The sequence below is a fragment of the Geotrypetes seraphini genome, chromosome 18 (genome assembly GCF_902459505.1).
Source record: "Geotrypetes seraphini chromosome 18, aGeoSer1.1, whole genome shotgun sequence".
In the NCBI taxonomy this organism is placed as follows: domain Eukaryota; kingdom Metazoa; phylum Chordata; class Amphibia; order Gymnophiona; family Dermophiidae; genus Geotrypetes; species Geotrypetes seraphini.
Genome location: NC_047101.1, coordinates 38530652 through 38544991, shown reverse-complemented (window position 1 = coordinate 38544991; position 14340 = coordinate 38530652). Strand labels below are relative to the sequence as shown.

At 46.2% G+C, this 14340-nt stretch overlaps 1 protein-coding gene across 1 annotated transcript in view; it reads left to right on the top strand.

The window, feature by feature from the left end:
* Positions 1–14340, top strand: part of IK (IK cytokine) — a 68712-nt gene that overhangs the window by 17402 nt on the left and 36970 nt on the right. Inside the window, exons 5-7 of the mRNA XM_033927219.1 lie at positions 2738–2905; positions 2989–3103; positions 11471–11541. Coding sequence (XP_033783110.1) covers positions 2738–2905; positions 2989–3103; positions 11471–11541 — 354 coding nt within the window. The remainder of the gene's footprint in view (positions 1–2737; positions 2906–2988; positions 3104–11470; positions 11542–14340) is intronic.

The following is a 14340-nucleotide window of genomic DNA, read 5'->3' as shown; positions in this document are numbered from 1 at the left end:
TCTGCCGTCAGGTACTCATGCACCCCTCCATTCCTGCCCGACAGATGATGGTCCTACTGGGTCACATGGCCTCGACGGTGCATGTCCCTTCCTCTGGCACGTCTCCACCTTCGTACGCCTCAGTGGACTCTCGCCAACCAATGGTCACAGACTACGGACCTTCTTTCTCGTCCCATCTCTGTGACATCATCTCTTCAGCAATCTCTCCAATGGTGGTTGAACTCCTCAAATCTTTCCAGGGTCTACTTTTTCATCTGCCCCCCCACTCTATGATCATCACCACAGATGCGTCCCCCTACGCGTGGGGAGCTCACCTAGGAGATCTACGCACCCAGGGACTTTGGACCCCACAGGAGCGTCGTCATCACATCAATTTCCTGGAACTCAGGGCCATGTTCTATGCCCTCAAGGCTTTCCAACATCTCCTCTGCCCTCAAGTCCTCCTCCTGTGCACAGACAAATCAAGTCGCCATGTACTACATAAACAATGCAAGGCGGCACCGATCTCGCCCCCTTTGTTTGGAGGCTCTGCGCATCTGGACCTGGGCCACGGACCGCAATCTCTTTCTCAGGGCGGTCTATATCCAGGGCGAACAGAACTCTCTGGCCGACAATCTCAGTCCGCATCCTTCAACCTCACGAGTGGATGTTGGAACCCTCCGACTCTGCTCTCCATCTTTGCATCGATGGGTGCACATCCGCAGGTGGACCTCTTTGCAGCACCTCACAATCATCAGCTGCCCCAATTCTGCTCCAGACTCTTCTCTCCTCACCGTCTGGCCCCGGATGCATTCCTGCTCGATTGGAGGGATCGGTTCCTGTATGCCTTCCCTCCACTTCCTCTGATGTTGCGGACCTTGTCCAAACTCCGCAAAGACCACGCCACCATGATTCTTATCGCACCTCGGTGGCCTCGCCAACACTGGTTCTCACTCCCTGCTCCAGCTCAGTTCCAGGGAACCCATTCTACTTCCTGTGTTTCCTACTCTACTTAACGCAACAGCATCAGTCTCTACTACATCCCAATCTGTCTTCGCTCCACCTGACAGCTTGGTTTCTCTCGGGCTGACCTCTCCGGAGAATCTATCTCAACCGGTCCGCCTCATTTTGGACGCTTCCAGGAAACCGGGCCACTCTCCAATGTTACCATCAGAAGTGGACCAGATTTTCCTCCTGGGTGTCTCCGGCATCATCAGGAACCCACCTCCTTAGCGGTGGAAACTGTCTTGGAATATTTGCTCTCACTGTCCAATGCTGGCCTCAAAACTACCTCCATCAGAGTCCACCTCAGTGCCATTACTGCGTTTCATGAGCCTATTCTCGGTAAACCCCTCACGGCTCATCCTCTGGTTTCCAGATTCATGAGAGGACTCTTCAATATCAAACCGCCTCTCAAAGCCTCCTCCTGTCGTCTGGGACCTGAATGTGGTTCTCTCAGCTCTCATGAAACCTCCGTTTGAGCCTCTTGCCACAACTTCACTCAGGCTTCTTACCTGGAAGGTGCTTTTCCTAATTGCCATCACCTCTGCCAGGAGGGTTAGCGAACTGCATGCACTGGTTGCCGACCCACCTTTCACTGTTTTTCACCAATGACAAGGTTTGTTCTACGTACCCACCCTAAATTCCTTCCCAAGGTGGTCTCAGCTTTTCACCTCAACCAGTCCATTGTGCTGCCCGTCTTCTTCCCTAAGCCTCACTCGCATCCTGGGGAAACAGGCGTTGCACACGCTGGATTGTAAGCATGCCCTTGCTTACTATCTTGATCGTACCAGAGAGCTCACCGAACAGCCCCTCAGCTCTTTTTGTCTTTCGACCCCAACCGTTTGGGTCGTCCTGTCTCCAAACGGACACTTTCAAATTGGCTTGCTGCCTGTATTGCTTTCTGCTACGCTCGGGGCCGGTCTCTCACTGGAAGGAACTGTCACGGCCCACAGAGTCCGAGCTATGGCTGCTTCTGTAGCTTTCCTCCGCTCCACGCCCATCGAGGGAAATCTGCAAGGCGGCCACTTGGTCCTCAGTTCACATACGTTCACTACTCACTACTGTCTGGATGCGTTCTCCAGACGGGATGGACATCTTCGGCCAATCTGTGTTACAAAATTTATTTCCTAATGGCCAACCATCCCACCTCCCTCTTTGTTAGCTTGGAGGTCACCCATGTGTTAAGAATATGCTGCCTGCTTGTCCTGGGATAAAGCACAGTTACTTACCGTAGAACAGGTGTTATCCAGGGACAGCAGGCAGATATTCTTACGTTCCACCCACCTCCCCGGGTTGGCTTCTTAGCTGGCTTATACTAACTGGGGACCACGCACTCCTCCGTCGGGCGGGAAGGCACTCGCGCACGCGCAGTGCGGCCAACTAGAAACTTCTAGTTAAAAAGGTCCGTACCGAGGGCTCCGTCGGTGACGTCACCCATGTGTTAAGAATATCTGCCTGCTGTCCCTGGATAACACCTGTTACGGTAAGTAACTGTGCTTTATAGACTGTGAAATGGATATGAAGGTTCCCTTTTAGAAGGACATGGTCATTCCTACCTTGGTGGTTGTATTGGGTCTCGTGACAGAAAAAGTTATTTTAATATGAGTAGACTTTTCTGTATCTCAGCATCTGTTTTTTACCAGATGTCTTCACTTTGTCACACTGTACACTTTTTTGGAGCTTTTTTGTAATTATAATTAGTTACATTTAATACCAGAAAATTTAAACATTTTTGTAAACTTTTTACTTTCTGCAGTTATTATGCAAAGCTGCGTCAACAAGAAATTGAACGAGAGCGAGAGCTGGCAGAGAAGTATAGGGACCGGGCCAAAGAGCGGAGGGATGGCGTCAACAAAGACTATGAGGAAACAGAGCTGATCAGTACGACTGCCAACTACAGAGCAGTGGGTCCCACTGCCGAGGCGTAAGCTCACTTGTGTGTTCTTCTCTCATTACATGGTAAACTAAAAGCAACCACTGGATAACGCAACACAATTTCATCCACAGGGATAAATCGGCAGCAGAGAAGAGACGACAGCTGATTCAGGAATCCAAGTTCTTGGGTGGTGACATGGAGCACACTCACTTGGTGAAAGGTCTGGATTTTGCTTTGCTGCAGAAGGTGAGGACAGAACTAGTAGAAAGGAAAATTAGAGGGCAGATAAGAGTTGCTAGAGGTTCTCTTAGGTTTTATTGATGCAGATCAGTAAATTCATGTCTATTTTTGGCACATAGTAGCATACAAGAAAAATGATTGAATTAGCAGATGTTTCAACTGGTCAATTTTTGTGTTTTTAAACGATGCTATATCGGGACATTTTAATGATCATTTCAGAATAAGGAGGCACTTCATATCCTTACTTGTGCACTGATCATCTCTAGCCTTAATTATTCTAATGTCCTGTAAATGGCTTACCCCACTTGGTTCTTAAATATCTACAGCTTCTCCAGAACAGTGTTGTTAGAATCAGATTATGCTACAACTCCTTTGCTAGAAAGTTACTGGTAACTTATAGTGTAGCAAGTCAAATTCAAAATTCCATTAGTGTTCAAGACCCTTAAAGTAGATCTGCCATGTATTTTCTGCCCTTTAATTCCACATTCTTGTGTCTGAGCCTTGCAATTACAGTCTGATAATTGTTTGTTTGTCCCTCCTCCAACGTGCCAGGCTTGATTCCGCTTAGAACCTGACATTTTACATTGTTGTCCCTCTTTTATGGAACTTGCTTCATCTTGAGTCATTGGTGCCCAGACTGAAAGCTATTCTCAAGGCTTACTTTTTCTTACGGGCTTTGACTTGGGCTGATATTGACTCTGGTAGCTGGAGACTTCTGCCTGTTTCCAGCTTCTCCTGCTCTTTTTACCTATTTGCTTTTGTTCCCCCCCATGTCTCTAATATTCTCAAATAATAGTATTGTAAAAAGATTTGTTCCCTTACAGAGGGCAATACAGAAAGTCTTGTAATAAACATAAGTACTACTATTCACATGGTTCAAACTTATCTTCAAGGTTTCGAGCTTACCTACTGTTATGAAAGATACACAAATTGTTGGTAACAAACTTTGAAATCGTACTAATGTAATCCTTCTGACTTGATTTGATCTGTAGGTATGTTAATGAGCCAGGTATGTCTGTTTTCATTTGTAAATTTATAACTCTAAAACCAGGTCTACAGACACCCCATAAAATATTCAGTTTTTTCTTAAGAAATGTTCACATATCGATGTTGAATTTTTTTTTATTTATCTCTGGAAAAGAAAGTGATGTAATTGCAGGTAAACAGCAAAAATTTTCCTTCATTTACTCATGAAACAAAAGATATCCACAAAAATGTGTATTCTAACTGAGAAATAAATTATAACACCCCCACATATTCTCCCACTTAAAGTGGATTAAATCACACACAGGTGAATCACATCAGGTGCACATGATTAGAACATCGTTACTCAGCATTTTGAAGGAGGTTTGCCCTATGTAGGAAGTAGGAGGACAGTAGGCTCGGGGTAGCGGCGAGAGTTCGCTCCGCCCCCCCCCCCCCACGCGTCACAGGCAGCGCCGGACTCCCCCTTGAAAAGGGGAGGAGCCAGCACGGCACACGCGGTGCCGAAGAGAGAGAGGAGAGAAGGGGAGCAGGAAGCAGAGGAGACAGGCAGCGTTGGTGCCGAGCACCGAAGAAAGCAGAAGGAAGTAGGAGGACAGTAGGCTCGGGGTAGCGGCGAGAGTTCGCTCCGCCCCCCCCCCCCACGCGTCACAGGCAGCGCCGGACTCCCCCTTGAAAAGGGGAGGAGCCAGCGCTTCACACGCGGTGCCGAAGAGAGAGAGGAGAGAAGGGGAGCAGGAAGCAGAGGAGACAGGCAGCGTTGGTGCCGAGCACCGAAGAAAGCAGAAGGAAGTAGGAGGACAGTAGGCTCGGGGTAGCGGCGAGAGTTCGCTCCGCCCCCCCCACGCGTCACAGGCAGCGCCGGACTCCCCCTTGAAAAGGGGAGGAGCCAGCGCGGCACACGCGGTGCCGAAGAGAGAGAGGAGAGAAGGGGAGCAGGAAGCAGAGGAGACAGGCAGCGTTGGTGCCGAGCACCGAAGAAAGCAGAAGGAAGTAGGAGGACAGTAGGCTCGGGGTAGCGGCGAGAGTTCGCTCCGCCCCCCCCCCCCACGCGTCACAGGCAGCGCCGGACTCCTCCTTGAAAAGGGGAGGAGCCAACGGTGCCCAGCCGTTCGGCGCGCGGTAAAGGCGCTCGCCTTAGCGAGATCGCCTTTGCGAAGGGCCTTGCAAGGGACGAGCGCTACTCTCAAGAACACCAGAGGAGAACAGACCGGTAAGGAACCGACAAGCACAGAAGATAAGGAAGAGACAGACACAAAAGAAACCAACCCGCACATACAATCAAGGTGAGGTAGAGCAGAGACAGCACACACGAGAGAGACAACAAGGCAAGAAACACAAGGAAGCAGCAGGTAAGGGACACAAGCACACAAAGGCACAGGCACTGTAACACAAACAGACTCACTCAAATAGGAAGACTGCAGTCAGGAAGTCAGAAGGTAAGGGGGAGGTAGGATCAGTAGGAAAAAGAGCAGCAGTAGGTCACAACAAATCACTCAGACAACCTACGAGTGAAGCACGAAATGGAAGCCCAAGGAAGTCAGAAGATGAGCTTTCCTGTCTTCTGTATCGACTGCAATATGTATGACTACCTCCCTTCGGGGATCCAGGCATACATTTGCGATCGATGCATGGAGATGGATAGCTTGAAATGTCAGGTAAGACTATTGGAGGGAACAGTGATGGAACTTGAAGACAGAATCCGAGCACAGGAGAAGATTCTAGTGGAGCACAGCCCAAACGACGAGGTCAAGGATCTAGAAATGTTCATAGAGGAAGCCCATCAGCATCACGTAGAGATCCCAGGGCTGGAAAACTGTACTCAGGAAACCCAAGTGAGGAGAGAAGACACCCATGCAAACACAGAAGAAAATGAAGACGAGGTAGGAGACAACCGCACACCAGGAGGAATAGTGAGAGCACAGGAAGATGTCCCCCCACCCAAAGAACAGGAAACAATTTCAAGAGTATCATTGGAGGGAGATGACAGGCCCTACTCCAAGGACGTGGACCTACGCCCCCCAAGGAACTCCCGAATAAAGAAGATGGGGATCATCGTAGGCGACTCCATTATACGACACGTGGACAGCCACACCGCAGGAGGAAGAGAGGACAGAGTAGTCACCTGTCTGCCTGGAGCAAGAGTAAAGGATGTGACCAACAGGATCTCCAGGATCATAGATGGCGCACGGGGAGTGGACACCGCTGTGCTTATCCACGTAGGAACAAATGATGTGAGCGGGGCGGAAGTATGACAGGGAAGAGATGAAGGGCCAGCTCCGCTCACTCGAAAGACAACTGAAGATCAGGGAAGGTGAAGGTGGCCTTCTCTGAAATCCTCCCTGTACCAAGAGCAGATGGAAAGAGACAAGGGGAATTGCAAGAGTGATCAACGCCTGGATGAGACGATGGTGCGAAGACGAAGGCTTCGACTTCGTGCGCAACTGGACGGCGTTCTGGGGAAAAAGCAAGTACTACAGAAGGGATGGACTACACCTCAACAAGGAAGGAGCAAGAGTTTTGGCAGGCAACATGAAGAAAGCAATAGAGAAGGCTTTAAACTGAAGGACAGGGGAAAGCGATAGTCGACCACCGGTCGATTGGCACGGACAACAGGATGCCCCGACTTAGGAACAAAGGACTACTACTCATACACAGAGAGGTCGACCCTCTACAGCCAACAAAGGAGAACAAGCAGGAAGGGACAACTCAGACACAGGAGGGGATGACCACACAGCAAACATGGGAGATAACACAGGAGCAGTAAAGGATACCGTAAATGAAACTGTAAGGACAGCCAAGAGTAGAAGGTCCAAAAAGGTAACACGAAGGGAAACTAGATGTATGTATACAAATGCTAGAAGTCTAGGAAACAAAATGGGAGAACTAGAGACGATAGGCAAGACATGAGAACATGGATATCATTGGCATAACAGAAACATGGTGGAATGAAGAAAACAAATGGGACACAGTACTACAGGGATACAAACTATATAGAAGGATCGAGAAGGGCAGAAAGGTGGAGGTATTGCCCTATATGTTAAGGAAGGAATAGATTCCTGTTGGAATGATTACAACAGACAGGAAAGAGAAGCTGGAGTCCCCTCTGGATCAAAATTCCTGGTCACAATGGCGCAGATACAAAAATTGGCCTTTACTATCGTCCCCCAGGACAGGCGGAGGTCACTGACTCAGAAATGATGGAGGAAATCAAACAAGTATGCAAGACAGGCAATGTAGTTATATTGGGAGACTTCAATTTCCCAGGAATAGACTGGAAACTAGGAGCCTCCAACTGCGGCAAGGAGGCCAAGTTCCTGGAGGTGCTAGGGGATTGCTTCCTGGAGCAAATGGTAAAAGAGCCGACAAGAGGCGACGCCACCTTGGACTTGGTCCTAAATGGTCTCACCGAACCGATAACAGAAGTAGAAGTCATGGTTCCACTGGGAACGAGTGATCACAATGTAATCAACTTTAAACTTGACATCGGGAAAGGGAAACATGCCAAAACCTTAACCACCACCTTAAACTTTAAAAAGGGTAAATACGATTGCATGAGAGCCATGGTAACAAAACGACTCGAGAAGATGGTGGACAAACTTGAAACAGTAGACCAGGCATGATGCCTATTGAAAAATACTATTGCAGAAGCACAAGATCTCTACATTCCGAGGATTTCCAAAGATCGGAGAACTAAAGGCAAAGGAGAACCGGCATGGCTTACCATACAGGTGAAGGAAGCCATAAAAGAAAAGAAGGACTCTTTCAAAAAATGGAAATGCACGAAGACAACTGAAGCCTGGAACAAACATAAAGATGAACAGAAGAAATGTCACAAGGCGGTGAGGGATGCAAAACAGGACTATGAGGAAAAAATAGCCCGGGAGGCCAAAAACTTCAAGCCCTTCTTTAGATACGTGAAAGGGAAAAAACCTGCAAAAGAGGCAGTGGGACCCCTGGACGACATGGGAAGAAAAGGGTACATCAAGGAAGATAAACAAATCGCAGACAAACTAAATTCCTTCTTTGCGTCTGTCTTTACGAAGGAGGACACCTCAACAATACCTGAAGTGGAGAAACTGTTTACAGGAGAAATAAAGGACAGCCTCACCACAGTTGAAGTGAACTTAGATCAGATATACTACCAGATCGACAAACTTAAAAGTGACAAATCCCCTGGACCGGATGAAATTCACCCGAGAGTCTTGAAGGAATTGAAGGTCGAAATCGGAGAGTTACTGCAAAAACTTGCAAACCTGTCAATCAGAACTGGTCAGATACCAGATGACTGGAGGAAAGCGAACGTCACGCCAATTTTCAAAAAAGGATCGAGAGGAGAACCGGGCAAACTATAGACCTGTGAGTCTTACATCTGTCCCCGGCAAGATGATTGAATCACTGATCAAGGATAGCATAGTTCAACACTTGGACACACACGACTTGATGAAACCCAGTCAACATGGATTCAGGAAAGGGAAATCGTGTTTGACGAATTTACTCCAATTCTTTAGGACCGTGAACAAGCAAATTGATAGTGGAAAGCCCGGTGGACATAATATACTTGGACTTCCAGAAGCATTTTGACAAAGTTCCACACAAAGGACTTCTTAGGAAACTACAAAGCCATGGCATAGAGGGAGATATACAAAGATGGATAGGCAAATGGCTGGAAAACAGGGAAGCAGAGGAGTGGGCATAAATGGGAAGTTCTCCGACTGGGAGAAAGTGGACTAGTGGTGTACCCCAGGGCTCGGTACTTGGGCGATCCTTTTTAATATTTATATCAATGACCTGGAAAACGGAACATCCCAGTGAGATCATCAAGTTTTGCAGACGACACAAAACTCTGCCGGGCAATCAGATCGCAGGAGGACAGTGAGGAACTCCAGAGCGATTTGTGTCGGTTAGAAAAATGGGGCGGATGAAATGGCAGATGAAGTTCAACGTGGAGAAATGCAAGGTAATGCATTTAGGCAGTAAAAATAAGGAATACGAGTACAGAATGTCAGGTGCAACTCTGGGAAAAAGGGATCTGGGTGTACTGATAGATAGGACCCTGAAGCCGTCGGCACAAATGCGCGCCGGCAGCGGCAAATAAGGCAAATAGAATGTTGGGCATGATAAAGAAAGGAATCTCGAGTAGATCGGAGAAAGTTATAATGCCGCTTTATAGGGCAATGGTCAGACCCCACTTGGAATACTGCGTCCAACATTGGTTCTCCCTACTTAAAGAAGGATATAAAACTGCTGGAGAGGGTGCAGAGACGAGCAACTAAACTAGTGAAGGGTATGGAGAAACTGGAATATGAGGATCGACTTAAAACACTGGGATTGTTCTCCCTTGAGAAAGGAGACTGCGTGGGGATATGATCGAGACCCTTCAAAATACTGAAAGGAATCGACAAAATAGAGCAGAAAAAAACTATTTACATTGTCCAATTTGACACGGACAAGAGGACATGAAATGAAGCTAAGGGGGGGCAAGTTCAGGACTAATATCAGGAAGTTCTGCTTCACACAGAGAGTGGTTGACATCTGGAATACTCTCCCAGGGGAGATTATTGCGGAATCGACAGTCCTAGGCTTCAAAAGCAAACTAGATGCATATCTCCTTGAGAGAGGCATATAAAGATATGGTTGGCTATAAAATAAGCCAGGTGTATACCTAGCAGGGCCTCCGCGTGTGCGGATCGCCGGACTTGATGGACCGAAGGTCTGATCCGGAGATGGCGCTTCTTATGTTCTTATGTTCAGACATTTAGTTTGGTGTGCTCATGACTGCTACGGTGAGAGTGAACACCATGGTGAGATCAAAAGAGCTGTCCAAGGCCTTCAGAAAGAAGATTGTAACAGCTTATAAGTCTGGTAAGGGATTTAAAAAGATCTCAAAAGAATTTGACATTAGCCATTCCACAGTCCGGAAAATAGTGTACAACTGCCAACATGCCCAGGTCTGGCCTTCCAAGCAAGTTGACTCCCAGAGCAGACCACAAGATGCTAAAAGAAGTCTCTAAAAACCCTAAAATGTCATCACAGGACCTAAAGAAGACCTTAGAATTACAGGGTTCTAAGTGACAATTTTCATTATTTTTAACTCCGATGACTTCCGGGTTCTATCTGACATTATCTTTATATTATCATCATGTAGTATTTGGAGAAACTCTGTTCTGGTGTTAAATTAATAAATAAATCAGCACATGTCATTGAACATCAAATTGCCCCACAAACCTCCACTTCAAATTCCTGAGAATGACTTTCGTTACAGTTAGAACCATGTAATTCTAAGGTCACGTCTTGCTACTGTTGATGTGAAAGTGCATGTTTCTACAATCAGAAAGAGACTGTACAAATATAACTTGCATGGGAGGTGTACAAGGAGGAAACCTTTGCTCTCTAAGAGAAACATCAAGGCCAGACTGAAGTTTGCCAGAGTGAGCATAGACAAACACCAGGACTTCTGGAATAGTATTCTATGGACAGTTGAATCTAAAATTGAATTATTTGGACACCAGAAAAGAGGACATGTTTGGCGTACACCAAATACAGCATTCCAGGAAAAGAACCTTATACCAACTGTGAAGCATGGAGGTGGAAGTGTCATGGTTTGGGGATGCTTTGCTGCAGCAGGACCTCGCCAGTTCACCATCATAGAATCCACCATGAATTCTACCGTGTATCAGAGGTGCTTGAGGAACATGTGAGACCATCTGTAAGAAAAAAGCTGAAGCAGAACTGGACCCTGCAACACGACAATGACCCAAAACATACCAGTAAATCCACCAAGGACTAGCTGAAAACTAAGAAATGGAGAGTCCTGGAGTGGCTGCGTCAAAGCCCTGATCTTAATCCCATTGAGATGCTGTGGGGTGATTTGAAACGGGCTGTACTTGCAAGAAACCCCTCAAACATCTTGCAGCTGAAAGAATTCTGCATTTAGACTGATGTCAGAGACTGCTAGATGGCTACAAGAAGCATCTCACTGCAGTTATTGCAGCCAATGGGGGTAATACTAGCTATTAGGGTGTAGGGTGTCTTTGATTGTTTATTAGGTGTTTATATCAGATTAGGTTTTATTATTAGGGTATCAAGGTTTTATCTAAGCGGTTTTGCAATCAGGTACTTGAGTCCTAATTTATTCCTCAGTTAGAATACACATTTTTGTGGATATCTTTCATTTCATGAGTAAATGAAGGAAAATTTTTGTTGTTTACTTGCAATTACATCAATTTCTTTTCCAGGGATAAAAAAAATTTGACATCGATATGTGAACATTTCTTAAGAAAGAACTGAATATTTCATGAGGTGTCCTAATTTTTTCACATGACTGTATTTGTTGCTGTAAAGGTAATTAGTTTTGATATTTTTTCTAGCTAATGTTTTTCTGTTAAGGTCCGAGCAGAAATTGCAAGCAAGGAGAAAGAAGAGGAGGATTTGATGGAGAAACCACAAAAGGAAACGAAGTATGTGCCTGAAGAAGGACGGCTTCATCAACTTGTTGACCAGTACTCCCAAGTCTCTTTCCTGGGGGGGGGGGGGTCTCCTCCAAGTACCGCCCCGGACATCCTGTATTCGTATATAAGATTTTTGTTACCGATATGCATCACATAAGAACATAAGAGTTGCCTCCGCCGGGTCAGACCAGAGGTCCATCGCGCCCAGCAGCCTGCACCCGCGGCGGCCCATCAGGTCCATGACCTGCTAAGTGTCCCTGCCTTTCCTGTACCTATCTCTATGTCTATCTGTCCCTGCCTTTCCTATACCTATCTCTATGTCTATCTGTACCCCTCAATCACCTTACACTTATCCACATTGAACCTCATTTGCCATATCATGGCCCATTTCGCGAGCGTGTTTATGTCACGTTGCAGGTCTTCGCAATCCTCCTGCGTCTTCACTACTCTAAATAACTTTGTATCGTCTGCAAATTTAATCACCTCACTTGTCGTACCAATTTCCAGATCGTTTATAAATATGTTGAAGAGCACGGGCCCAAGCACCGAACCCTGCGGGACACCACTGGTGACGCTTTTCCAGTCCGAGTATTGTCCATTTACCCCCACTCTCTGTTTCCTATCCGCCAGCCATTTTTAATCCACGTGAGTATTTCACCCTCGATTCCATAGCTCGCAATTTTTCAAAGTAGTCGTTCATGCAGAACCTTGTCGAACGCCTTATGAAAATCCAGATATACAATGTCGACTGGGTCACACTTGTCTATCCAGCTGTTTATTCCCTCAAAGAAGTGCAGCAAGTTCGTCAAGCAAGATCTTCCTTTGCTGAAGCCATGCTGGCTGGTCCTCATCAGATCGTGTCCGTCAAGGTGCTCAATGATGCTGTCCTTTATCAGCGCCCCCACCCATTATAGAGTTACGCATAGCGACGCTCAGCATCCTAACTTTTAGGTATTACCAATTTATGCCAGGGTTTTCTATGCCTAAAGTATGCACCAGTATCGGACCCTAATGGCACATGATTCACAAAGAGGTGCCTAACTCAAAAGCACACCCATGATCTGCCCTTAACCACGCCTACTTTTAGTGTAGGCATTTTGGGTAGGTGCCTAACTTTCAATTAAGTTCAATTATAGCTGATTGTGAGGTGTTGAGTGCCAATAAAGGCACTGATTATGCCTATTGCTCACTTAAATTAGATGCTAATTTCGGCACCTAATTTTAGGCAGACTTTATAAAATCAGGGCCTAAGTGCTTTTTCTCTCTTTCTGCAATGTGCCTTGGGGTAGAGGAGAGGTGGAATTACTTAATAACATAAAAATTACCCTACTGGGTCAAACCAAAGGTCTATTTAGCTCAGTATCCTGCTTCTAACACTGGCCAATTCAGTTGACAAATACCTTACAGAATCCCAAACATAAGAACATAAGTAATGCCTCTGCTAGGTCAGACCAGAGGTCCATCAAGCCCAGCAGTCTGATCATGCGGCGGCCCATCAGGTCCAGGACCTGTATAGTAATCCTCTCTCTATACCCTTCTATCCCCTTTTCCTTCAGGAAATCATCCAATCCCTTCTTGAACCCCAAAACCGTACTCTGTCTTGTCACGCCCTCTGGAAGCGCATTCCAGGTGTCCACCACCCTCTGGGTGAAGAAGAACTTCCTAGCATTGAACATAAAAACTGCTGCTACTGGGTCAGACCAGCGGTCTATCATACCTAGCAGTCCGCTCACACAGCGGCCCTCTGGTCAAAGACTATCCCTGACTAAGACTATCCCTATCAGTGTACGTCCTTGTTCAGCAGGAACTTGTTTAACTTTGTCTTGAATCCCTGGAGGGTGTTTTCCCCTATGACAGACTCCGGAAGAGCGTTCCAGTTTTCCACCACTCTCTGAGTGAAGAAGAGTAACAAGAATCCATGTTATTGATTCCTGGGGATAAGTAGTAGCTTTCCTGTATCAAACTTAATTTAAAAAATTTTTTAAATTAAATTTCCAACAAAGTGCAAGAAAAACATACGGAAGCGTTCATCAAAATCTCTCACATGTGCACAAACCATTCCCCCAATCCCCTCCCCCCCTTTATATAAAAATAGAGTCCAGTAACAGCTCAGGAAGTATGGGGTCATCTTCACAAATTCAACAATGTAATGTAATTTGTAATGTAATTTATTTCTTATATACCGCTAAACTCCGTTAGGATTCTAAGCGGTTTACAGAAAAATAGACAATAGGGTGCGTTAAAATTATAAGTAAAATAGGTACTTAGAAATTCCCTTACTGTCCCGAAGGCTCACAATCTGTTACGAGCATGGGGAGTAAGGTCCATCCAGAAATGTTCCCAAGTCTGATAGAAGCGGCGGCCCGGACCATCCTCTCCAAAGAGGCATGTACAATCATCAAGGATCTCCATTGAATATAAGAGTGCGGGTCGCGGGACAACTAGTTAGTCAATATAGCTTTTTTTCCCCATCAGCAACACTCTGGTCACAAAGGCTGTCATCCCTTTAGGCTTTGGCGTTGCTATGTTATAATAACCAAATAGTGCTCTTGGTGTAGGAGACCATCACCTGCCCCAGATAGATGTAGTATATTGTCCAAGTCTATGCCAGAACTGCAGAATATGCTTGAGCAAATTTTGGACAATTATGGTGTGGAGTGATTCCCATCTGGGATGCTCACTCAGGGGAAATGTAAAGTCTCAGAACAATCTTCAATTGTAATTCCCAGTAAGAAACATTAGAGGATACCTTCTGGATATTTTTAAACACTTGTTGAAACTGCTGTGCTGTCAAAGAGCATTGCAAGT